The 25,838-nt window shown below is 34.2% G+C and overlaps 2 protein-coding genes across 5 annotated transcripts; one reads left to right on the forward strand and one right to left on the reverse strand.

Moving 5' to 3' along the window:
• On the forward strand, positions 1-15,334 carry FMO1 (flavin-dependent monooxygenase FMO1). The gene is made up of 8 exons (XM_028322365.1): positions 1-193; positions 7,316-7,515; positions 8,739-8,877; positions 11,167-11,338; positions 11,700-11,972; positions 12,121-12,281; positions 14,135-14,278; positions 14,804-15,334. Exons 1-8 carry the CDS (start codon positions 113-115, stop codon positions 15,005-15,007), a joined length of 1,374 nt encoding a protein of 457 aa, XP_028178166.1. The 5' UTR covers positions 1-112; the 3' UTR covers positions 15,008-15,334.
• Positions 15,179-23,835, reverse strand: FMO2 (flavin-dependent monooxygenase FMO2). 4 transcript variants are annotated; one of them, XM_028322363.1, is made up of 9 exons: positions 21,675-21,923; positions 18,902-19,101; positions 18,637-18,775; positions 18,378-18,549; positions 18,014-18,289; positions 17,741-17,904; positions 17,520-17,663; positions 16,796-17,044; positions 15,179-15,947 (listed from the first exon to the last, which is right to left on the reverse strand). In XM_028322363.1, the coding sequence occupies exons 1-8, from the start codon at positions 21,747-21,749 to the stop codon at positions 16,829-16,831; spliced, it is 1,386 nt and encodes a 461-aa protein (XP_028178164.1). In that variant the 5' UTR covers positions 21,750-21,923; the 3' UTR covers positions 15,179-15,947; positions 16,796-16,828. The 4 variants fall into 4 exon arrangements, with proteins under 4 accessions (XP_028178164.1, XP_028178163.1, XP_028178162.1 ...); XM_028322362.1 differs by lacking the exons at positions 15,179-15,947; positions 21,675-21,923 and adding an exon at positions 23,701-23,835 and having other exon boundaries at positions 16,793-17,044; XM_028322361.1 differs by lacking the exon at positions 15,179-15,947 and having other exon boundaries at positions 16,793-17,044; positions 21,675-21,909.
• Positions 23,836-25,838: the final 2,003 nt, after the last annotated feature.

Here is a 25,838-nt window from a genome sequence, read left to right on the forward strand (position 1 = left end):
CTCACACCAGTACCACTCATTCGCGAGTCGGCCCGCCGCGGTGCAAGCGTGCACATCATTAGACACCGAGCTTAATAACCAATTTTAATTCATTACATCATTATTTTTTACTATGGCCAATAACCTGTGGTCGTGTGCTGTTCTATTGTGTTTCCTCACCTTGACACTGGAAGTCAAAGATGGATTTGGCATGGTGGGTATTTCCATTCATTACTTGTTTTTATTTGGATTAATAAAGATACCTGACTCAAAATCATTCTTATACCTGAATGGAAGTAAACATTTTTTATTTTTTTGTTTTTGTTTGTATCGTTCGACTTGATACAAATAAAAACAAAATGCCATATTTTGTTTGAATGTAACGTTCATTCGGTAGTTATTTTTAAGAAAGATAGGGGTTGAAGAACAACGATTTGGAGTCAGATTATTAATTTACATTTCATTTTTAAACTAAAAAACAAATGATTATCAATTTTATTTCATTAACAAAGACCTCCTACTAATATTACCATACCTAGGTACTTACGAGTTAAATATTAGAATACTAAATTACATAATAACCTCTGGTTTAATCTGACATGCTTCCTACTATGTGATTACTGTCAAATTACCGTAATTATCTTAGCCAAAATTACATTTCATACTTAGTTACAATGATAACATGTTAGTATTAATTTGAAAAAATAGCAGTTTCCTATAAAGTAATTGGATTTGTGAAGAGATTACTATGTTAGTTAATTTATACGCCTATTTCTGTGGTCTGTAAACTCCTTACAAGTTGAGATTTAGAATAAGAAATCAAATGTTTTATGATAGTATTCTTGTAATAATTTACGAAGATCTCTAAACAATTGATCGTTTATGTGTCCCGTAGGTAGTTCATTAATGCTTTAAAGTTACTACATGTCATCTGTACTGGTTGATAGAAGAAAAATGCCTAGATCACGGAAAAAGACAATGACAATTAAGCTTTTTGTGATCATTGTTGTGATTGTTTCCAAGTGAAATTTTCTCCAATTAAAATGCGTTAATTTTATTACGTTAAAAAATGGAATTCTTCATTTTTCTTAAAAAGCGATTAAACACCTTATTAGTTTATCTATATTGCAAAAAGATTCTTTAAAATTTTTGAACCAACTAAAAAATGACATTCAAACGATATTGTAATTAATGAATTACGGTCATTAGGTCAAACATTTAGTTAGATAATAAAACGCGGACTTTACCTATGTATGCTAATGGGATTACTAATGTTTGGCCAAAAAACGTTTCCCAAATTATCACATTCTTTTTTCATTCATTCTTTTTATCGAAATTTCCAAATGATTCAATAACAATAGAGGTGATTCTTAAGGGTCACTGTTCTAACCTAACCTAACCTACTATTTTCTGCAATACCTACTTTCTGCAACCATACTATTTTCTGCAATCTCTTTGTTTTACATAAAATTCTCGTGAAAACCATGATCTGCCTTATGCTTTGATTTGTGGGTAACGGTGAGTAAGTATGTGAAGTGTCAATTTGACCAAACAAATTATTTGGGATATAATATTTGGCAAAATAAAACATTTGCTATATAAACATTTGCCAAGTAAAATTTTGCCAAATGATAATTTGACCAAATGAAATAGTTGCGAAAAGTGCAGTTGCTAAAAGTTCATTTGGGAAATGAAACTTTGGCGATAAGTTGTTTGCGAAGTGAAATTTGGCGAAAAGTAATTTGGCCAAACGGAAGGATACCATGCTAATGACACTAGAGCTGGAAATTGTGTGACCAGTAAAGTAACTTAACTTTATCTCATTGATTCATAATAACTAAATAACAGTATCTCAGTGAAGGATATTACCTACTTAAGTATTAAATAGCTGCATAATTTGAAAATTGTTTCTGCACGAGATTTAAGTGTATGGTAATGTAGAGATACTACCGGTAATCTTGACCCCTTACAGTATTCTAGCACCACTTAACTTTTAGTTGTTTATAAGATTTAGTTCAGTACAGGCACAGATAATATAATACTAGTTACAGGTATGAATACTGAGTTAAACCTCAGAACGATTAATGTGTACTCGTAGTCGTAGTAATTTTTCGTGCGAAAAAAATTTAAAATGAACATAGTGTGGGCTGTGTAAATTTACTCAATTTCGAGTTCCGTCCCGAGTCTGAGAAATAGTCGATCATAATCGGTTATAATGTGATTTTATTGGCTTATTATATTTTTTATGTTTTACCGATTATTGTCCATCGCAATGTAACAATAGGCAAGTGAAAGAGAAAACTTCAAACAGGCTGAAGTACACACCGGAACCATTTCTATACTTTACGCCCCGTAATCCGGGCAGACATCGCGTTCAATTTCGATAGATTATTGTGCGCGCGCGCGGAAAGCGAGCTAAGCTAGTTAGGGCTGCCTCTAAATAGGTAGGTCGGTACAACAACTATCAAAGCCTAAAAAGCTAGAAGCATAAATAGCTCGTGGAAAAGCTTAAATTGGGAGTAGAAAATCTAATATTTTCCTGGAATGTATCTTTCTTTCGTTTGAGGAAACTTTCCAGCCTTATTTCAGATTGTCTAATTCACTTCAGTCACGTCAAGCATCTAACTATCATGGGCATGGCATAGCGTGATCGAACGAGGTTCGAAAGCGCATTTATCGAATTTTACTTTTTTTTCGGATCAACTGAAAATTGCATCCAGAATCATGAAATTACCTACACACATGCTAAATTTTAAATAAAAAACTTGAAAAAGTCGAATTGCCTAAGGCGGGAATTGAAACATGCTTTCGCAAACTTCTCACCAACTCTACAAATGGGTTATCTTCAGTTTTCTTACCAAGTTATGTTTGAAAAAAAGACCCTGGTATTGATCAGCATGGCATTGGCAGCCCTATACGCGGTTGAAATGGTAGAAGCGGGAAGTCGCTTGCGCAGTTTCGCAACCAGTAAGGCGTAATGTCTCTCCATATTCGCGGAGGTTTCGGCGCGTGTCCATTCATATGATACGACACGATGACTCGTGTTTACATGCTATTTTAAAACTGCCTAGACGAACCATAGACATAAAAGCGTGAGATGAATGGTGTCACCAAAGTCTAACAATAATAAAGTTGCTCTACCTGATTTGCCTCGACTGTCCGCTCGTTCCTGAATGTGCCTATGTGATATTATTAAATGCTTTGAAACTAGCTACGTGCACTATACAAACTCAATACAAACAAAACATTTTGTACTCTCATCGTTACGAAATAGACCGACGAGAAGAGAAAAGTAGGAAGAGAAACTGTAATTTTAAGGAACAATGCATGATTTGCATCTAAAAACATACTTAAAATAAAAACAGCAAATAAGTTTAAAAAATTACCATAAATGACTATTATACTTATTTAGCTGACAACGGAGTAAGTAATTACTTAAACCCATTAACGTAGCTAGAAAGTATTTAGCAACAAGAACACTACATTACAATAACAAAACAGTTGATGTAACGCAGTGTGCACAACAGTGTGTGTGCAAAAGGGCATATCAGTGAGGGGATGTCATTAGTTTTTACCTTCCTGTAATTACATATGTAATTATTAAATTCAGCAGTGGACACCTACATTGCAGTGTGTCATGGACAAAAACAAATTGATGGCTGCAATCGCGAATTAATATTGTTCATGGGAAAACTGTCCATCCGATGGACCGGTGGACCTTGACTCCGTTTGGGACACCATTTTTGTAATAATTACATATTTATTGTGTACTTAATATGAATTGGTAATGTAATCTATAAAAGCGAGATGAAAACATAATACTTATGTGGGTACAATAAATACCTACTGCCCATCAGACTAAGCCATCAGATTGACTTTTAATCTAATCATCTTTCTCGGTTTATGGTTTAAGTTCAAAGTTTAGTTACCTAGGTGAAAACTATAAGCTATTAGGCTTTGATCAACTACATTGTACTTATCTATGCAATTTATGTATTTGTAAGCTGTTTATTTTCTGAGTAAAAAAAAATCCGAATAAGTTGATCTTAGCTAAAATAATTTTAAGATAAGTAATGTTTTCGTCATTGGGTTTTCCTATTACAGAATGCCTACGTCATTCAGTTATAGTGTTTATTGTCGATCGCTGTGTAGGTTAATTTAATGGTGTCTACCTAACTTATTGAGACTTACCTATATCAAATAGTTTTAATCCTAGGTTCGATCCCAGCCGAATCAGTTTTGATGAAGATATTGATCTTTGGCTCTTGTTTGCTCGCGGAATGGCTTGCCACCACTCGTCTCCGAAAAAATCCATTGTCTGGCACCTATTATCGTAACACAAGGAAGCATGTAATGTGTTATTATTTTATCTCCACGTTAATTAATTGTGTAACATTGTGTATGCATTTAAAAAAATCTTACATAAATGCATTAAAAATATGACGTACAAACTTTCGAAATATTTACGTGGTTAGGTACAATTATTTAGAGTCGGTTATGCAGGTATGGAATTTAAAATGCGGGTTTAGAATTTTAAACAACAATTTTGTTATCAGAACTATTTATTGTTAAGTGCCACATTAAGATTTTAAAATGTACATTATTGACCTCAATTTTATTTCAATTGATGTTGGTTCTGTTAGCGGTGTGTGAGAAAAATAATATTGAATTTAGTATTAATTTTGTGCAATAATTTAGAACTTCATTGCACATAAAGCAGTTTTTAGAAATCCTGGAAATAATGGAAATATACGAAAATGTACAGATCAGATCAGATAGGTATTATCTAAAGTGCTAAAACAATATTTATATTGACCACACTTTAAACATAAAATATACGAAAATGTACAGATCAGATCAGATAGGTATTATCTAAAGTGCTAAAACAATATTTATATTGACCACACTTTAAACATAATTTGGTGTGGATTCTGTGTGTGGATTGTACACTTCATTATTTATTTTAAGACAAGGCCGCTTTTGCATGACGATGATGCACATACATACATGCAACCACATGCAACTGATAATTGATTTGTTTACCAATTATTGACCAAATACAAACAAAACAATGTGAGGTAACCTTGTCTTTTCTCCATTGCGAATTTGCGATACTCTCGGAAATGCCACCAGAAATTAGTACAACAGGGTCTGATTAAGAAATAAATGCACACTTGAATGTTAAATAAGTACTCGTAATTTTACATTTTAACTCCTTGTGTAATCTTAGGCTTATGAACTGGGTTCAATGTTCATTTGTTTCCGTAACTGAGAATTTGAAATGGATCTAATTAATCAAATAGCACTAAGTTAACTAGAATACTCAATCCACTTGCCATGCAAATGATGCAAATTGAACCACCTCGCGAATTGCGGGTTACAAGGCTAAACCGCTCTCCTAGTCCAATCTAACAAGTTATAATAACTACTATGTACTACATAGTTTGTGTATGTTCTTCCTACTTGTGGAATCTATTTTGTACATTATTAAAACAAAATTGATAAAAATTGTTCAAAATTACCTACATTACATAGGTAATGCTCCTCACTTTAAGCCTTCAATTTGCTCACGGCCAGTTAGTTATCTTTAAAATATGAACCTAAAGTGATAGGACTGGCGACAACTTGGAGGGTGAAAACAGACCATTTTGCAGAGAAAATCTCCAGAATTTTCCTTTAGAAAAGTCATGATTTTCCGGATTTATTCTTAAAATGGGTAATGTTACAAACCACATATTGTGCCATAGATTTCGTTGATTCCATCAGCTAATCAGTCTACAGGCGTTTCTTAGCGATGTTGTACCTAACAAAATTATTTTTTAATCCTGTGTCATTTAACCAGTGGGATTTTTAGGCTATAACAAGTTTCTACTCCGCTTGCATCTTGTGAATCGTTTTAGCCATTCGTCATTCATAGTTATAATCAAAAAGTAATTAAGGAGGATACTTTCCAATATTCTATGATGTCATTTTTAAGTAGCATTGATGTTAGACGGGAAATAAAGAAATGTTTTTCCTCGGAATGAAAAATGCATTAATGACGAATACGTAATTTCCTCAATTAAGTACGAAATAAATCTTATGTCATTTTGAAGTAAGAAAGAGTTTTAGATAAAGACTTAATTAATTACTAATTAGAAATTGAAAGAAAGCGTTCTATTTACTACTTCTGTCGTGTAGTTTTCCCACAATCAATCCATCATTGATTCTTATGACACCATGTTGATTATTTTACGTGATTTGCCTTAATATTTTAAAAATCTTTGCCAAGTACTGAATAATCTCTATTATAAAATTAGCCAAATGGGGTTTTAGAAACCGCGAAACCAAATTATTTTTATTTTTTTAAATAGATATTTTTTAATGTTTTTTTCCTATTTAATTTTCAAGCATAGGATATCGGAAACAATGGTGTTTTATGAACCTATGAAAATAGCGAGATAAAGGGAGTTAAAAAAAATCTATTAGGTACTGGTGCGTTTACTTTAGTTATCTTTTTAGAACTTAAATACTTTAATTGGCTACGATGATGATGACGATAACTTAATCATTCGATCGTCTTTTTCTTTGACGACGTTGTTGACGTTGTGGTACAAACTGGTTTCATATTATTTCCAGGTATATGTAACTAATGTTAAAAGTACCTAGGAACTAAGCGTGGGTCGCCTAAGTTTGGCATTGACTTGACTATTACCAAATAAGAGTGGGCTTCCAACATCATAGGTTACGTAAAGAGAAAATGGGGCCGAAAGGTTGAAGCGACGATGTTGCATACCAAGTTAAATTACGTGTATGGCGTTTGTATCAGCTAAATCCATGTCATCCAACTTCTAGACCATAATACTAGTTACAACACCATGTACTTAATCAGAAGACTGCAGGAATAGATTAAAATAAACCAAAAGAAATACTCCTTTCCAACTCTCGTTCCCACTGCTGAAACTCTTGTGTAGCCTGAATATCTAAAGCTTTATTAACTGCTTATAAAAACCTCTTCAGATTACACCGATAAGTAAAGAAATTGGACCCGCAACGAAATTTATCAGAAGAAAATAGGAGGATTTTTAATTAAAATATATTTTTTTAATTTATTTTCGTTGTGTACTTGATTTGCTGTCGCAACTTGAAACCAAAACATACATTTTGAACATTTGCAGTTGCGTCAGTTATACCTAGTTGCTTCGCCTTAAATAAGTAGGCAAAGGCACTGAACTGAAAACTGCCTAAGATGCCCACATGACCCATGCAAAAATAACAAATGAATAGCAACATAGAGGACCTTCTTTTGTTTATGTACAAGTAACAAAATAAATAAATAAATGTCATCTATTTAAAGGTCAAACCAGCATCCAGGGCATGCATCGTCGGAGCTGGCTACTCAGGGCTGGCCACGGCCCGGTACATGAAGGATCAAGGGCTGAACTTCACGGTATTTGAGGCCACTAAATACGTGGGAGGCACCTGGAGATTTGACCCCCATGTCGGCACTGACGAGGATGGTTTGCCTCTATTCACCAGCCAGTATAAAAATTTGAGGTGGGTAAAGTACATGGACGACAGCACATCAAGCTTACACTGACATCTTAGAATCGTGGAAGCGAAATTTTCAGTATGGCCGCAGAATAAAATACTGTTTCCTTATGCTTCAACCACACCAACGCGTGGAGATCATCATAGGGAAGTGACATTGGCCTTTGATCGCGCCGGCGATGGCGATCTGCACGCGTTGGTGTGGTTGAAGCTTTAGTTCAATTTTCCATAGGTAGCATAATATGCGCTGCACGTCAACGATTTGGTTGGATGGTCAATGTTGTTGATGCTGTCGGTGACTCCATAGTGGTTTTTATTGTCCTACTTCCTTTTAGGAATGTTTATTTATTTAAGACACAAAGACTATTCTTTTTACGACACCTTTTTATACTTTGACGCATAAAAAAACTAAGATGTATAGGACATCTAACTTGGAAACCTACCTAACTTCTAGTGTGTCAAGTTTACAAGACATTTACACTTTGCACAAGTGAATTTGGAGATAACTGATTATAAATCTCCCAGTTAAGTGTGTGTAAGTATCATAACAGACATGGGAGTTAGATAACCAAACTTTCTGAACGTCAATCGAGGAAACTGGTTTATTATCGTTATGAAATTACCAGAACACCTATATTCCAACCAGTTATTTTCTAGTTCATCTTAAGCGACATTTCCGAGTACTGACGTGTTGATATGATAAGCAAGTTTATTTATATCTTTGTTACTATGAGCCGGAAGTAAAGGTTTAAANTAGTAAGTCCAATTTAAACAAGGTTTAAAAAACCAAAAATACCTTACACATTTATTAGCGTTGTTAAATGCTCAATTTTCCTGTTGGCGCTCGGTATTTTTTCTCTAGATGTTGCACAGAACTATTTGTTACGGTTAAAAAACCGTGTTTTTAAAAGCTTTTAAATGAGCCTTGAGTAGCGTGGGCAGGCCTCCTACTAGGAGGAATGACGATCTGGTGGCGTGTAGAACCAGGATGCTGGCAGCGCAGGCCTTTGTCCAGCAGTGGACGTCAATTGGCTGAAACGAACGAAATGAGCCATTGATCAGCAGTAGACGTGGTTTGGTTGAAATGAACGAAGTAAAAGCTTTTGGCTTGAACTTTGCTGAGAACCACTATAACAATGTAACGTTTAGTCTAGAATCCACGACTACCGTAACCGTGACGTGTAGTTTAATGAATTCCAAACTGTATGAAGACTAACTATTCTTTCCAGGATCAATACGCCACGGCTGACTATGGAATACACAGGATTTCCCTTCCCCGAGGACACCCAGTCCTACCCCACGGGAGAATGCTTCTATAAGTACCTGAAGCTCTTCACCAAGGAGTTTGATCTCTACCCATATATTCAGGTAAGAATTGAAATCTTATTTTCCTTTTAATTTTTTTTATTATCTGGCATAGTAAACATGTGTTGTGATAGCATCTGTTGTTTATGAAAGCTTTTTCCCGCTGCGTGGATTTCACTGTTTCAAAGAAAGCCTCTACTACATACTTACTTAAATACTTATCTTACTCATATTATATCGCGCGTTGGGAAACAGAAAACTTGTAGTTAATATTATGTTTATTTATGTCTAAAGGACAATGACCAAAAATGTATGGAGTGTGGTCCAAATGTCCACCACTAACGAGACCTATGTAGTAAAATAGTCTACTAAATACTGATTCATTATAACCAAACCGCAATAAAAAATATGCCGTCAGTAAAAAGTTATGACTGAATGAAAAGTCATGTTTTTTACCTTTTCATCCGAAAATTGTTCTTAATATCATTCTATCCATAGCATATTTTGGACTAATCTACGTATGTTATGTCATGTCGCATGTGGCACGGGTTTATAGATGAATTTCATTAAATATTATACTAGCTGTGCTTACGACTTTGAACGCGTGAAAATATTTTGAATAATATTTCCCATTTTGACAACATTTGTCTTTACTGCTCCGCCCCTATTGGTTTTGGGTGATGTTATATAACCTAAAACCATCCTTGATAAATGGGCTATTCTTACCAAATTTTTTTTTTCAAATCGGACCAGTAGTTCCTGAGATTAGCGCGTAAACTACTACAATTTTTTAAACAGTCATAACTTTTTACTGACAGCTTATTTTTTTTTCGTCCCATACTGAAAGTTAATCTCTATTTAATGGACTATAAGCCAATATAGCTCTCATTAATGGTGGACATTTGGACCACTTTTGGTCATTGTCCTTTTACTAAATAAACTAAAGCTTACATCAATATTGCTACTAGGTAATTTTAGAATAGCCAAAAGTGATCTATGCCAAAAATGTCTACTATTATGCCTAGGCTTTTCAAGCATGTTATTCTTTTAATAGAAGGTAAAGTTATAATTTGTAAGTAAGTACCTAACTATTACATACATGTTTATTCTATTCAAAAGATAAATCTAATAAAGCTTCCGTTCACACTCTGAAAGGATATTGCTTGAACGTGCTAAGAACACAAATAAATCTAATTCACTATCGGTACCTATTTATTCATCGGTTTTATTTTATTATAGTACTTAGTTTGATTAACGATTGGAGGATTCTATGGCAAAGTGGTTAAACTTTATGACTATCAACAAAAACCTTGCGACCATGACTAAGCAAGTTTTGTTAAATTATATTGGCGTTCTCTGATATTTTATCAATTATAGTAGGTACAAATAAATAAAAATAATATGAGAAAAATTAAAATCTTTCGACATTACATACGAGTAAGTAATAATATCTTATAGGGGTAACTTAACGGGACTAACAATAATATTTATACATATGTATGCTGAGTTGCACCATCTTACTTAAACTTTGACAAACGTCCAAAATCTGTCAAACTCCATACAAAAAGCACCGGTTAATGTTATTGTTACGATTAAAATAAGGCCTTAACAATAAAGTCCAGTGTTAAAAATTGTCTGTCGTGAGCAAAAGCCAATTGGCTATAAGACAAGCATATTATATCACGAATAGCAAATTATTTTAATAGATACGTAAGCCTTGCCAGTATTAACAAAGCAGTAAATTGGTAATTGCAACAATGCATCATAGAACCATGAGAAACCAGTTCTATTACCGGCAGTGCCATAAACATCGGTTCAGTTCTATGTATTAAGCATTGGATGCTGAACCGGTAGACATTTTTGCATAATTGTATGTACAGTTCGCGTGTCAATGAACAGCCTTTGCGGATTTTCTAACTGCAAACTGAATATGATTTATTAGTGGCTTTAAAGGCACCAGAGACCCAGTTATATCTTAGAGTTCATAATATACATACTCGTAGTTACGCCAATAAAATCAATTTAAAATTGCTTTTTCGTGGTAAGTAAAAAAGTTTTTTCGTGGGCTCCCCCGTAACCGTCTTTTTCGCGGACTTTCCGTAATTTTTTTCGCGGAGTCTTGTCCGATCCGGTTTCACTACTTTGATTCGATACAGCTTTTAAGGAACTATATCGACGGACAAAAATGTTTACATTGAGGATAGTCTTCGTCTGCGTAGGCCTTACACAATTCAACGGCGTTACATATGTATTAGGATCTATTCTTGGCATACGAGCAACTTACCTACTTCAAGATAATAAATATTGTGATGGTGAATAAAAGCTTAAGTATTAATTTAAAATTATTCTTAGTTCAGGAGCCTGGTGACTTCGATAAAGTGGGCCGACGGTCAATGGAACGTCACATACACGAAGGTTGACACGAAGACCAACCACACGGAACAGTGCGACTTCGTAACCGTGGCCAATGGGGAGTTCAGCTCCCCAGTTTGGCCCAACTTTGATGGACAACAAGACTTTAAAGGTAAGCTTACGAGGGGAATCCCATGTTGCAGTTTGTTTTATTCGTTTTTAACTAAGCATTGATATTTTAAAAAAAGTTAGATATTAAAAGTTTTAGTTAAGTTTACCTACTTTGTGCCTTTCTGTGAATCTTTTGCATAAATAATTATTTCTATTTTCCGTTATATTTATTCGACCGCGTGTCTTACTCACCGATAATGTTTCAAAAATGAGATTTTTAATCGATTCCCAAAAGATTCGTCACATTAGTGATAGATTAATTACAATCTCATTAAGGTAAAGCCGAAAATTCATCACCATACACGAATTTTCTGCTATAAAATACTACTTTTCTTAAAACAATTTTGTTTTTATCTTTCCAGGAAAGATGATACACAGCCACGATTACAAAGACCCGGAAGACTACAGGAATCGTCGAGTGTTATTAGTGGGTGCTGGTCCTTCAGGTCTGGACCTGGCCATGCACTTGTCCAACGTCACTTCTAAACTGGTCCACAGCCACCACCTCAAGTACAACCAGCCCTACTTCTCTGAAACGTACGTGAAGAAGCCAGACATCAGGATGTTCACGTCCAATGGAGTCGTGTTCCAAGATAACAGCTTTGAAGAAGTTGATGATGTTATCTTTTGTACAGGTGAGTTTTAACGGTAACCTAAAAGCCTTCAGCTGTCTTTGAAGGCGTTAGTCGCTTTTGGTAGAGTCATTGCAGATGCACATTTAGCATAAAGGTCAATAGATTAAGTAAAACTTGGAAGAAAAAATCTATTTTTATTGTTTTTCAGGGTATGACTTCACGCATCCATTCTTGGACAAGAGTGTGGGGATCACAGCAACAGGCAAGTTCGTGCTGCCCCTCTACCAGCACACAATCAACATTCGCCACCCCACCCTGGCATTTGTGGGGGTTTCTAAGAAAATCCTCAATAGCGTGTTAGAGGCGCAGGTATGTCCCATATTCTCTCACTAGCTTTTGCCCGCGGTTTCACCCGCGTGAAATTTAGTTTGTCACAGATCGTCATAAATTTTTTTTTTTTTTATTATGCTAGCCAAGGCAGGTATTTGACCGCAATCGCACCTGGTGTTAAGTGAGATGCAGTCTAGGATGGTACATACCTGCCCTGTAAGTGCCTATTCACTCTCGCCTTGAAAACGCCCGGATTATAGTGTTCAGGAAATACAGCAGCAGGCAGCGAATTCCAAAAATTATAGCCTATATGTTAATCTGGGTTATAAACAGTAATACTGTAAAGTTTCAACAAAATCCGTTCAGTAGTTTTTGTGTGAAAGAGTAACAAACATCCAGACATCATGACATCCAAACTTTCGCATTTATTTATAATATTAAGTAGGAAGTAGGATTAGTACCATAAATGCCTAAAAAGTATCAGTTAATGTTAATGATCGAACTTGAAATCGCTGCATATGTAGGGGAGAGTGGGGTAAGACGGGGTCCTTAACGTTTGATGGTAAATAAAATTGACCGTAAAGAGTTTTAATCTTCTTCGATAATCAGTCTTCATTGTTAACGTGTAATTTGGCAGTCTAATCAACATAATAAAATTTAAAAAACCAAAAAGTAGAAATACACCCTTATCCCCATCATGCCCCACCCCTAGGGTAAGATGGGGTACCCCCGTGGGTAAGATGGGGTACCAATAAGAGGGCAAGATGGGGTATGTCAGCAAACGACTATTTACTGTTCACAATGTTCACAAGTGAACACGGTATCTGCATCTTCGTCATCTAAACCTGCACAGCTGCAGTAAGCCCATTTGCCACATGCTGAACAAGCAACCCAACCTTCATTTGAGTCCAAATATAGGCCTTTACAATACAAACAAGGTGTATTTTCAGCATTGCTGTCACTATTCTCGTGTAATGATCTATTCTTAGCCCCTTTTTTCTTCTTTGTAACTCTTTTCTCCTTAGTTGCAGGTTTTTTAGAGATTTTNTTCCTCGTTGTGGATAAAAAAATGTTCTGTTCAGTTATTGTCTTTAAATGTGTTCTACATAACGTAAACTTAGAGAATTGCAATCATTAGTTAGTCCTAAGAAAGTTAAAAACATGTAACGGAATCTCCGACTTACCACTTTAGTGGAGCGATTACAGAAAATAATGGCCTATTAAGTACATGTTTTTTTGTGTTATTATGAAAGTTCAGAAAACTGCGCAGTTTTTAAAATTATTTTGGACCTATGGAATTTCTTTTTTTTTTAAACTTTTAAGTTGAAAATTTTAGGATGTTCCGCTAAAAGCATATTTTTTTATGTTTCTAGCAAAAATTTTGTATCTTGCATCAAATACAGGAATTTGATAATTTTTTTCAAAAATCTGCAATTAATAGGGAATCTGTCAAAAAAAAGAAATCTGAGAAAAGTCGACCCAAAAAAAAGATAAAAAAATTTAAAGCCTACTGGGTCATACAATTTGAAAAAATCACAAAATTGACGATAACTTCTTAACTATGAAAAATCGTAGAACATACATGGGGGTGAAATCGATAGGTCTAGTCCTCACCTATCACCTGCCTTCGGCTTGACACCTTACAAGAAACACCCTGTATATCAGTTTTGCATCCTATATTCCTAAGTGCAGCAGTGTCTCTGAATTGTTTGCCTATTTGCCAAAAGCAAACCTTTTATTTATTGCAATAACGTAGGAAGAAAGAAGCATTATAAAACTTTTTTGCGAACTCTTAAGAAATGCCCCACTAATTAATTCCCCTGAGGAGTTTTACATTCTTTTTAAGAAAAGGAATAGATTTATATGGCTTTGATTTTATGCTCTGCTTTTAGGCTGAATACGTAGCAGCATTAGCAGCGGGCAATTTCGAGCTGCCACCGCAGGAATCAATGCTCAAGATCTGGCTCACACACGTGCTCACGCAAAAGGCACGAGGCATGCGACTGGTGGACGTCAACGTCGTTGACAATGATGCGGTAAGACCAAAGAATTAAGCCTAGGTTTTATAGTGGAAAAGTTTTTCTGCTGAGGAAAGCCCGAGGAAAGAAAAGAAGGAATTCGGGAGTAAAAAGTCTGCAAAGACCTACCTATCCAAGCTAGAAACTAGAGCGATTTTCGATTCGTGTCTTCTTTGACCAGAAATTGTATAAACCAAAGATTTTTCTGGAAAGCCCCTTCTGGCATAAAAAGTCTGAAAAGTCCTCTCCAAGCTAGAAACTAGTAGTGAAATTCACTTCGTATCTTGTTCCTCATGGAAATTTGCATCGGCGTAGATCTTTCTTTGAGTTCTATATAGCTGTACTAGCGGCAGCCTGCGACTTCCTACGCCTGAACCCCGTTTTATCCCCTTAGGGGTGGAGTTTCGTATAATCAGTTCTTTGCGGATGTCTACTACACATACCTACACCCTATAAGGAACCTACTTGCTAGTTGTTATAGTTTCTGAGATTTCGTGATTAATCAGTGAGTGGTATTTCATAACATTCTATTTACCATTCCAGGATGATTACTTCGCCAACATGACAGCCGAGGCTGGCATCCGGCGGCGTCCTCCGGTACTGAGTGACATTAGGCAGTTCAATGCCAGGTACCGTCTGGAGGACTTGCTGAACTACCGCGACTTCGACTATCAGATAGTGGACGACCACAACTACAAGCGGTGGTATAACCCGAGGAAGGGAAATCCTTGCCCTTTTGAGGACTAAATAAACTTGATATTTGTGGAACAGTCAAGTGAGATTGTTTATATAGGGTGTCATAGAAATTGGGGACAACACTCCTGTCACATATTCTAAATCGTGGTGACCAAATTTTGTTCTATGACTTTAAAAAAATATGCATTGATGTATGTATTTGATTGTTGTTTATGATTCTAGTTAAATAATGACTGTTTCTGTGCTGCAGTGTGTGATAGTATTTTTTTCGTATTTGACAGCATAATTCGTTATGAAAATTAAATTGCTACTAAGTAGTGTGGTAGTAGGTAAATAGGCACCAAGCTTTACTTAATTCCGTCCTTATGTTCGAATAATGTAACTTTATAATAAATAGGTAATTAGTATTTTGATTGAGTTGATGACAAAGTTATTGATATTCTTGACAAATTCGATATTGTAACTAATTATTTTATAGCCTTTTCAAATTTTTATATAACTGGCTGTAGAGTATATTTTACTTATTAATAATTTTGTAAATACATAGTTATCTATTGAATGCAATTCTATTATTTCTGCTCTCTACTTAACAACGTAATTAATAGTTACTTATTTTATTTTATACACATTTATACCTAGAATAACTAGTTAACTAAAGTTGTAACATAAAGTTTATAAGTGTTACCAATTAATTAAGAAATAAAACTAAGTACAAATACTAAATATTTGGTTTTATTACGTATCTAGTCCGATATTTTATAAAATTAAGTGCGTATCTAAATGCAAAGTTTACATAATGCAATGTAAAAATAAATTAGAATTATTAAAACTAAGTAATTAATTCATATATTATTTTCATAAATGTCAAGTTTTTCATAAACTAAACACCGACATTCTCATTAATTGAAAGTTGTTTAGAGGAGAACGTTTAAAATATTGTGTTGTTCCTAGTTATGTAAAAAGTCTGTGGTTTGATCACATTATTTAAGTGGGTCATTCCATAAAAATCTGTATATTTTCGACGTCATTTTGTCCGTGACTTTTTTAAGATGCTTTTGAATACTTTATTAGTGTAAATTATAGGTTATTAATTAATTATGTTATGTCTAAAAGGGCCAGTCACTTTATGCTTTATTAAAGAAGAGAAATTATAATTTTCAATTTTTTCATACTACATTACTCCTATATGACTTCTAATAAAGTATAAAACTTATAACCTTAACATTTACAGATAAGTTAATATACATAATGTAGTTGTTTTGTTATTATCACTATACAAAAAACATCATTCCCTAACTAGTAATTTAGTCCCAAGTGCCGTGTAAAGCTAGGGCCTGACGCTCTAGGGACTGACGATTTGGAGTATCGTACCTACTTTAAACTCAACTAAATGTCATTCACTCTAAATACATATTAAAGCGCAAAATTATAAAATCAGTGCGTGGCGAGGGAATGACGCTAAAAGCTGTAGACCATTTTTCAACTAAAGAAAATCAAATTATTGTTTATTGAAACCGCAAAATATTAATAGAATTTGATGTAATATACATTTAAATACATTATTCGTTAATTAAAATAAAGGATAAAGTTGATGTTTTTATAAATGTGGGTCCCAAAACACAAACTTTTGGAGTACGGAAATGCCTAGGGAATGACGTTTTGGGTCGTTCAAAAGTAATTTAAGATGTTTTAAAAATAGTTTCAAAAAATATAAATGGGTGATGAATAAAGCACATTGCGAGCTGTTATTTAACAATTTTGGAATAAAATATTAACAAATATTTCATGTGAAATGTGGCGCGGACTAAGAGTTGACATATTTTTGTGGAATGACCCAAGTAAGTAAATTAAATACCTAGTAATTTATTTTATTTATGAAGTACTTGTGCAGTCTATATTTTTCGGACTGTCTTCATGTTCAAGTAGTATTTTTTCATATGTATCCCTATCCAAAATTTTGTAAGCATAATTTCTGTACGTATACAGATTTTCTAGCATCGATTGCATATTCATTGTGCGGATTTTGTAAAATACCGGCGGAACTCTCTCTATTCCAGATTCTTCTGTTAGTGCAGCGTAGTATTCATCCTAGAAATAAATAACAAATGTTAAAAATGTACAAAATTAAACTTATGTACCACTATTCGTCTTAGCACAGTGAGATAATGCGATTTAGAAAATAATGTACCGTCGGAATTGGAATTGGAAACCGGAATCCCTGGGAATCGGTATTGGTAGGTTATATTTTGTGTAATTCCGTTAAATGTTAAAAACACTCAATATTGTAATCTAGGGTTTATTTTGTCACATTAATTTTCAATTAAACAAAAATATTAGAAAAAAAAATTATACCGACATTTTAATTTCCCGCCAAAAAGTCCACGGTTTCTTTCTATGAAGTGTGTTTACGAAGACAGTTCTATTCGGTTTTTAAAGTGGCGCTGTGCGGTCCGAATCGTACATATTATACATTGTTTATCCTATTATTTGAAAAGTAAAATAAAAGTGAAATAATACAGATGTGACAAAAACACGTGTGTAACGTGCATTGTATCAAACTTACTTCTTTATAAGCTAGCAAATGTATGTGAGACAGTGGTCGGCCAGTTGACCGAATAACATCGTATTGCCTCTGCCAATCACGCATCATTACTTCTTGGGGTGGAAGTGTAAAGTCACCTTTGATAAGAGCTGTAGCATATCGAGCCTACAAAGTAAATAAAATATGATAAACAAAAAATAATTTGCCACTAACCAAAAATAAATAATTAAAAAGAAAAGTACCTGAGCATCCAGTGCCACTACTAAGCAAGCCCGGACGACTAAACCCATGATAAGCATTGTAGGTTGATTTATATTAACTAAATATCTGTATAATGGAACAACACTGTGTGCAGAAATGTTTAGTCCACTACTCTCATCCAAAAATGGATAGTGATATTCGTAACCTGTAAAAAATGCAAAGGTAAAATGCAATTATTTATAAGAAACAGAAAGTAATCAGCAAGATGTAAGTATTTAAATCTATCATATTGCCATTTAAAATAATTAAATTACCTGTACAATAAATTACATCGTCAATGTCTTCATAGGTGCCATCGGTAAAAATGACTCCTGTGCCATTAAACTCCTTGATGTCTGGTTTCTTTATGTAGTTTTTGGGGAAAGGTGTTCGAAAGTCGATTTTTGAGTGATGGCTATGAACAAGGATCTTGCTGACGTAAGCTACATCTAGACTAATATCCATCCCTGATGGTCCGGAACCGACAATCAAAACTCTCCGACAAGTATACGTTTCAGGAACTCTGTAGTCATGACTATGTATAATTGTTCCTGAAAATGATCAAATCACAGTAACAACCAATCATCAATATGTGACGAACTCTATTAGTCATTTATTTAACGAAGAAAGTGATTTTACCTTTAAAAAGATGTTCTCCTGGAAAAATAGGTCTATGTGGCTTACTATGATGCCCTGCTGCGACTACAACATATTCAAATTCTTCTTCAAATTCGTTTTCGGTTGGAATGTGTTTGTATTTTACCCTCCATATATCATCAATTTTCTTTACTGATGTTACATGATGTTGGAACTGCAAAAAAAAAACCAAATATGTTTAAAATTGAAAAAAAAAAGTTACTAATGCTGTATATTCAAAAACAAATAAATAGAATGTTACCTTTATATGCTTGTAGAGGTCAAAATGTTCAGCATATGATTTCAAGTAGTTATAATAATTCTCCCAAGGGGGATAAGAAGGAGTGTCCTTAGGCATTGGAAAATCGTGCAGTTCCATGATAACCTTTGGTAGATTTGTCCTGGAAAATAAGCAAAAATGTATAAATAGATCATTAAAAAACACACCTTTTTATTTACATTTCCCAAAATAAGTTGTCTATCGTTTCGCTTCAAACGAAAGAGAAAAAGAAAGAAACAATACTAACCTTAAATGTTTGTACATGCTTGTGTGTATCGGCTGTCCATATTCATCTTGCCCAACTCGTTCATCGTATCGCCACGTGCCACCAACATATTTTGTACTTTCTAGAGCCGTAAACTTTATATTTTCCTTTATTAAGTAGCGAACAGTTGATAATCCTCCAACGCCAGCTCCAATTACACACACTCGAGGAGAACTTGTTACCTTAAAAATGAATTGAAATCACACATTAAAATTTATAATAAGCAAAATTTCTAGGGGTCTATTTCGGACCGTATCCTTAGATGTTGAGTCAAATGTAAGATAAAAAAAATCAACATCAAGTTTAAATTATTTTTTTAATCAAATTTTAAATTACTTAAATAGTAGGTACTACCAATAAATCCTGAATAAAATAATTATTAAAACTATTATTATTATGTTCAAACTGAAGCAAGCTCCGTAAATGTTTCTATTTTTTTTTTGACAAAGTTTATTCATGGTCACTAGGATGTAACGATTGTAAACAAAGAGGTAGAGTCTGTAAATAGGAAAAATAAATCACACTCGTAGCCCGTAGTACAGTAATTTGTAAGTAGTATACTTTCTTTTACCAGCTGATTACAAAAATATTTCAAGGTCATGAACTGAACTTGATCATTAAAACCGTATTTTTTCAATAATTCGGTTTAGGTTTGTCCAATAGGTTATGGATATCAATTATTATCTTACCATTTTATTTTTGTTGCTGATATTAAAATTGACGACTCACTACTTCTGTTGATTACGAAATACTGAGTAACAAAACACAGTAGATAAGATTTGTCTTAAAGGATGATGGGCATATTGGGCGTTAAATCAACAGAAACAAAAAGTATACTAAATTAAAGCTTAATACTAGTACTTCATTTCATAGTATGACAACGATCCTGAAATACGCGGGGATACGGAGATAGAAGTCGATGAATATGCAAAGTTTACAAAGTATTTCACATCACATTAGAGTAATAAAAATAGTATTAGGTCAATTAGATTGCTTTTATCGATCATATTGAGAGTATTGTATCATATCTTACTATCGATTCTATCGATTTAGTAAGTATGTATACCGAATAAATCATAATCGATTATTCGATTGCAATAATCGATTATATTGCTTAAAATAAGGAATTGAATTAACAATCAAATGATAGTAATGATGGTAATCAATAAAATCGATTAATCGAATTGTTAATCGATAAATCGTTATTTGGCAATATCGATTAATAATCGATCCGTGATCGATTATGCGACAACACTACAACTTAACTGGTAGAAATCCCATTGAAACATGACTGTGTTCATGTCATTTCTCTAAATGGTACCTAACTATGGTCCTACTCTCATAATGTAGAACATGGTTTAAATATACCATTTGTTGGCCCCACTCCTGAACTGTTGGACATAATAATGGATAAATAACTTAATGTATTTAAAATGTAAGTAGATAAGTAAATTAATTAATAATATTTTTTGATTGCGCAATAAAGCACCTATTACTATTACACATTATGTCAATTTCCAAGCAAACCCGGGAGTTTTTGGTAGTTATTTATATGAAAATATATTTCTGACATTAAGTCCTAACAAATAATAGTAGTTACATTTCTGTTGGTTTTACGCCCAGATTCCATAGAAAAGTGCCCATCATCCTTTTTATCTACAGTAAAACAAAACTGACAGTCGTCGTCCGGACATTTACGAGGATAGTTTAATAATATATAATGTAAGCGGTACGGACAAAGCAACGGAAAGAGTTAATTTGTTACTTACTTATCAGTCTGATATGATGTTCCACAGCTGTTTTTATACAATTATTATAGGTATTATAGACAAGCTTTTACCTATCTAGTAATTGTTTAAGCCACTGAGTTTAACCAGTCGCACTTATACAGGGTGATTTTGTTATCAGTATCCAAATTTTTTTAATAAGCTCTATAGAACAATATAAAATTATACAACTTTATTCTTAATCCCGGTATTGGATTTTTCGCAGTATTTTTCGCGGTATCTTAATTTTGAAAGGTTAAGGTTTATTTTCAAGATTTGTAGTAAACTGTGTGTACGTATTTTTCTATGAACGAAGCAAATTATTATCCACGTGAGCCAATTTTGAAAATAATTAAATATAAAAAAATGATTTCTTTACGTATTACGTAACAATCAGTTACTGATTCTGAGTCGCTCTTAAAAATTTAGATACTGATATTTTGGCTACCGAAGATTTGCACACTCGTCTACTTACCTACTTATTTTGTTTACTGTTTAGCTAATTTATTGATTCATAATTTTAGGGTCCCGTGCCTTAAAAGGTACAAAGGAACCCTTATAGAATCACTCCGTAGACAACTCATTACACTTTACATTAAATAATAAATAACTATCTTGCTTATAAATTAAGAAATAGTTTTTGGTGTTTTAACATCCTACATGATTTGATTACAGAGCTTTTAACATACAACAGAATAAGCTAACAAAGAGAAGATAAGATATTAATAAAAGATAAATCAATAGAACTAGAAGTTCTCGAGTGGCGACCACGGGCCGGAAAACTTAGGTGTGGGCCGACTAGGTGGACCGACGATCTGGTGAACACCGCGGGACGTGTCTGGATGCGGGCGGAAAAATAAATGAAAAATTCTAAGCTCTTTTGTTTTAAAATAAATTGACATTTGTTGAAAACAGTTGCATATCCTCGAACAAAGCTGCAAAGTCAGAGATGTAAAACTTTTTGTAAGAATGTTAAATCTAACACTTACCATTAAAATGAAGCTTAATTGAAACAACACACATAAAATTAACACACACTTCATTTTAAAACAGATTTTTAGCATTTATAATTAACTTCGATCACCACATGTCCGCGATTGATTACACAACAGAGCAGAATGGCTTTATCCTATGAGTTCAATATCGTTTATCAGTGGCAGATGTATTATGATGCGGTCAATGTTTTGACCCCCACACAGTTTTATTGACCCATACACAGTTTTCGGCTCAGTTGCACCATCTTACTTTAACTTTGACAATCGTTAAAAATCTGTCAAACTCCATATAAAAAGCACCGCTTTTGTTATTGCCTACGGTTAAAATAAATTGGTGCAACTGAGCCTTAGATGCGAATCTATTTGAACCGTAATGTGCCAAACCAGCGATAGGATATCATTAAGAATACGTGACTAAGTAAGTATGTGGATATTGGAAAATAATAGAGATAATTAACTACAGCGATTAATTTCACCGGTCGAGAATCTTCTGTCAATAAGTCAATTTAAAAAATGTTTTAATACCAACAATNAAGTTACTCCATTTTTTAAGCTTCCGTCGCGTGTGCAGCCTTAAGCCTAAACGGCTAAACGTATGCACTTTAAATTTAGAAGGGACGTAGCTTAGGTAACGTAGAGGTGCACTAAGAAAGGAATTCCCGAAATTCCCACGGGAACGGGAATTAGCGGGAAAATCCTTTTGTATGAAAAATCTAAACCGCTTAAGTTAGGCGCTTGAAATTTGGCATGCAGGTACCTTAGTAAACTTAAAGCTTAGTTACTATAGGATATTGCAAAATTCCCACGGGAACGGGAGTTAGCGGGAAAAAACATTTGTATGAAAAAACCTAAACCGCGTAAGATAGATGAACGGTATCCACGCGTACGAAGTCACGGGCCTATGGAGCGAAATTGAGATTTATGGACATAGCGATTTTTTTCACAATTTCTATTTGAAAAAAATACCTATCGATAGGTTACGTTATTCTGATGAATAAATGCTTCACAAGTTTTTCTCTAAAACCAATAGTTTGACTGGAAAAAAATATTTTCCATTTTCGTTGTATGGAATGAAACATAAAGTGGTCGATTTCGACTAAGCATTGACAGATCTTGCTTTGAAACTACNCCAACAATTTATTGACAATGGTTTTATGCTTCGAAAGACCCACACAGTAATCTATATCTATACTTATAATAAATCTGTAGAGAGGTCAATTCTGTACATGAAATATATTTTCAAAATAACTATCAGGGGGTGATTAGTGATCGATACTGATGCCAAAAATGCAATCAGTAAAATTTTTGTCTATCTGTCTGTCTGTATGTTCCTTATAGAAACAAAAAATACTCGACGGATTTTAAGGAAACTTGGTACACTTATTCTTCATACTCCTGGGCAGGTAATAATATACTCAGGAGCAGTGTAGTGAAGGGAAATTTTGGGAAAACGGGAGAAGTTACTCCATTTTTTAAGCTTCCGTCGCGTGTGCAGCCTTAAGCCTAAACGGCTAAACGTATGCACTTTAAATTTAGAAGGGACGTAGCTTAGGTAACGTAGAGGTGCACTAAGAAAGGAATTCCCGAAATTCCCACGGGAACGGGAATTAGCGGGAAAATCCTTTTGTATGAAAAATCTAAACCGCTTAAGTTAGGCGCTTGAAATTTGGCATGCAGGTACCTTAGTAAACNTGATTTGATTACAGAGCTTTTAACATACAACAGAATAAGCTAACAAAGAGAAGATAAGATATTAATAAAAGATAAATCAATAGAACTAGAAGTTCTCGAGTGGCGACCACGGGCCGGAAAACTTAGGTGTGGGCCGACTAGGTGGACCGACGATCTGGTGAACACCGCGGGACGTGTCTGGATGCGGGCGGAAAAATAAATGAAAAATTCTAAGCTCTTTTGTTTTAAAATAAATTGACATTTGTTGAAAACAGTTGCATATCCTCGAACAAAGCTGCAAAGTCAGAGATGTAAAACTTTTTGTAAGAATGTTAAATCTAACACTTACCATTAAAATGAAGCTTAATTGAAACAACACACATAAAATTAACACACACTTCATTTTAAAACAGATTTTTAGCATTTATAATTAACTTCGATCACCACATGTCCGCGATTGATTACACAACAGAGCAGAATGGCTTTATCCTATGAGTTCAATATCGTTTATCAGTGGCAGATGTATTATGATGCGGTCAATGTTTTGACCCCCACACAGTTTTATTGACCCATACACAGTTTTCGGCTCAGTTGCACCATCTTACTTTAACTTTGACAATCGTTAAAAATCTGTCAAACTCCATATAAAAAGCACCGCTTTTGTTATTGCCTACGGTTAAAATAAATTGGTGCAACTGAGCCTTAGATGCGAATCTATTTGAACCGTAATGTGCCAAACCAGCGATAGGATATCATTAAGAATACGTGACTAAGTAAGTATGTGGATATTGGAAAATAATAGAGATAATTAACTACAGCGATTAATTTCACCGGTCGAGAATCTTCTGTCAATAAGTCAATTTAAAAAATGTTTTAATACCAACAATTTATTGACAATGGTTTTATGCTTCGAAAGACCCACACAGTAATCTATATCTATACTTATAATAAATCTGTAGAGAGGTCAATTCTGTACATGAAATATATTTTCAAAATAACTATCAGGGGGTGATTAGTGATCGATACTGATGCCAAAAATGCAATCAGTAAAATTTTTGTCTATCTGTCTGTCTGTATGTTCCTTATAGAAACAAAAAATACTAGACGGATTTTAACGAAACTTGGTACAATTATTCTTCATACTCCTGGGCAGGTTATAGTATACTCAGGAGCAGAGTAGTGAAGGGAAATTTTGGGAAAACGGGAGAAATTACTCCATTTTTTAATCTTCCGTCGCGTGTGCAGCCTTAAGCCTAAACGGCTAAACGTAGGCACCTTTAATTTAGAAGGGACGTAGCTTAGGTACCGTAAAGGTGCACTAAGAAAGGAATTCCCGAAATTCCCACGGGAGCGGGAATTAGCGGGAAAATAATTTTGTATGAAAAATCTAAACCGCTTAAGTTAGGCGCTTGAAATTTGGCATGCAGGTACCTTAGTAAACTTAAAGCTTAGTTACAGTAGGATATTGCAAAATTCCCACGGGAACGGGAGTTTAAAACATTTGTATGAAAAAACCTAAACCGCGTAAGAGATGAACGGGATCCACGCGTACGAAGTCGTAGGCGGGCCGCTAGTTATCAATAAAATTGAATGCATTTTATCACACTTCGTTGTATATTTTTTACTCAATGAATGAAATTAAAAGCAATAGAGTTGGGTAAAAAGTTAATCAATTCTATCCCTTTTTTCGTAAAACACCATCGTATAGGCAAATTTCAGTGCAATGAAAATTGCCAAAAGAGTGTCTTAGTTTGAGGATGTTAAAATTAAGTTTTATATAAAAAGTTATTACCTACTCTACAAACAAAACCTTAGTAACACAGGGTTTTACCAATTTTGATTAACTAGATTTAAATATTAAACAATATTTATTTCTCACTGGATTTCCCATACTTGTGAGTCTGATAACCTTTGGCGAGGCACAAAGAGGCAAAAATTAGATTCGCGAGGGCTGTTCACCGACAACTGTATTATGCTTTTAAATTGACCATGAAAAAGAATTTTAGTGGAGGTGGAGCCCAACGTGTAGCAGTGCAGTACATGCAAAATAAACAGAACGAATGATACTGTTTTAATATAGAGAAGAATTGTATCACTATTCATATTAAAAAGACTTAAGCAAGTTAGGTTTAATTCCACTGGTACTCGTACATATTGCCATTATTTGACTAAGATAATAAGAATTAATTAGTTCAGTGCTATTTTTATCTTATGTGTCATACAATGTTATTATTATTATTATTATAGTTATGTTCCACTGCATAATCAAACAAATAAATAAAAGANTGAAAATTCTTCGAATTTGAGGCTTGACCCGCCTCTCGCCATAGTTTAAGTCTTTTATTTTTAGTATTCACCTCTTCCGTTAAAAATAAGCGTAGCCTTGACACTGATAAGCAAATATTTGGTATCATATGGTATTCTTCTCACTTGACATCAGGTATGATTGTGGTCAAATATCTCCCTTGATCTGCACAAAAAATATTT

The sequence above is a fragment of the Ostrinia furnacalis genome, unplaced genomic scaffold, assembly GCF_004193835.3.
Source record: "Ostrinia furnacalis isolate ACB-3 unplaced genomic scaffold, ASM419383v2 OfSCF7640, whole genome shotgun sequence".
In the NCBI taxonomy this organism is placed as follows: Eukaryota; Metazoa; Arthropoda; class Insecta; order Lepidoptera; family Crambidae; genus Ostrinia; species Ostrinia furnacalis.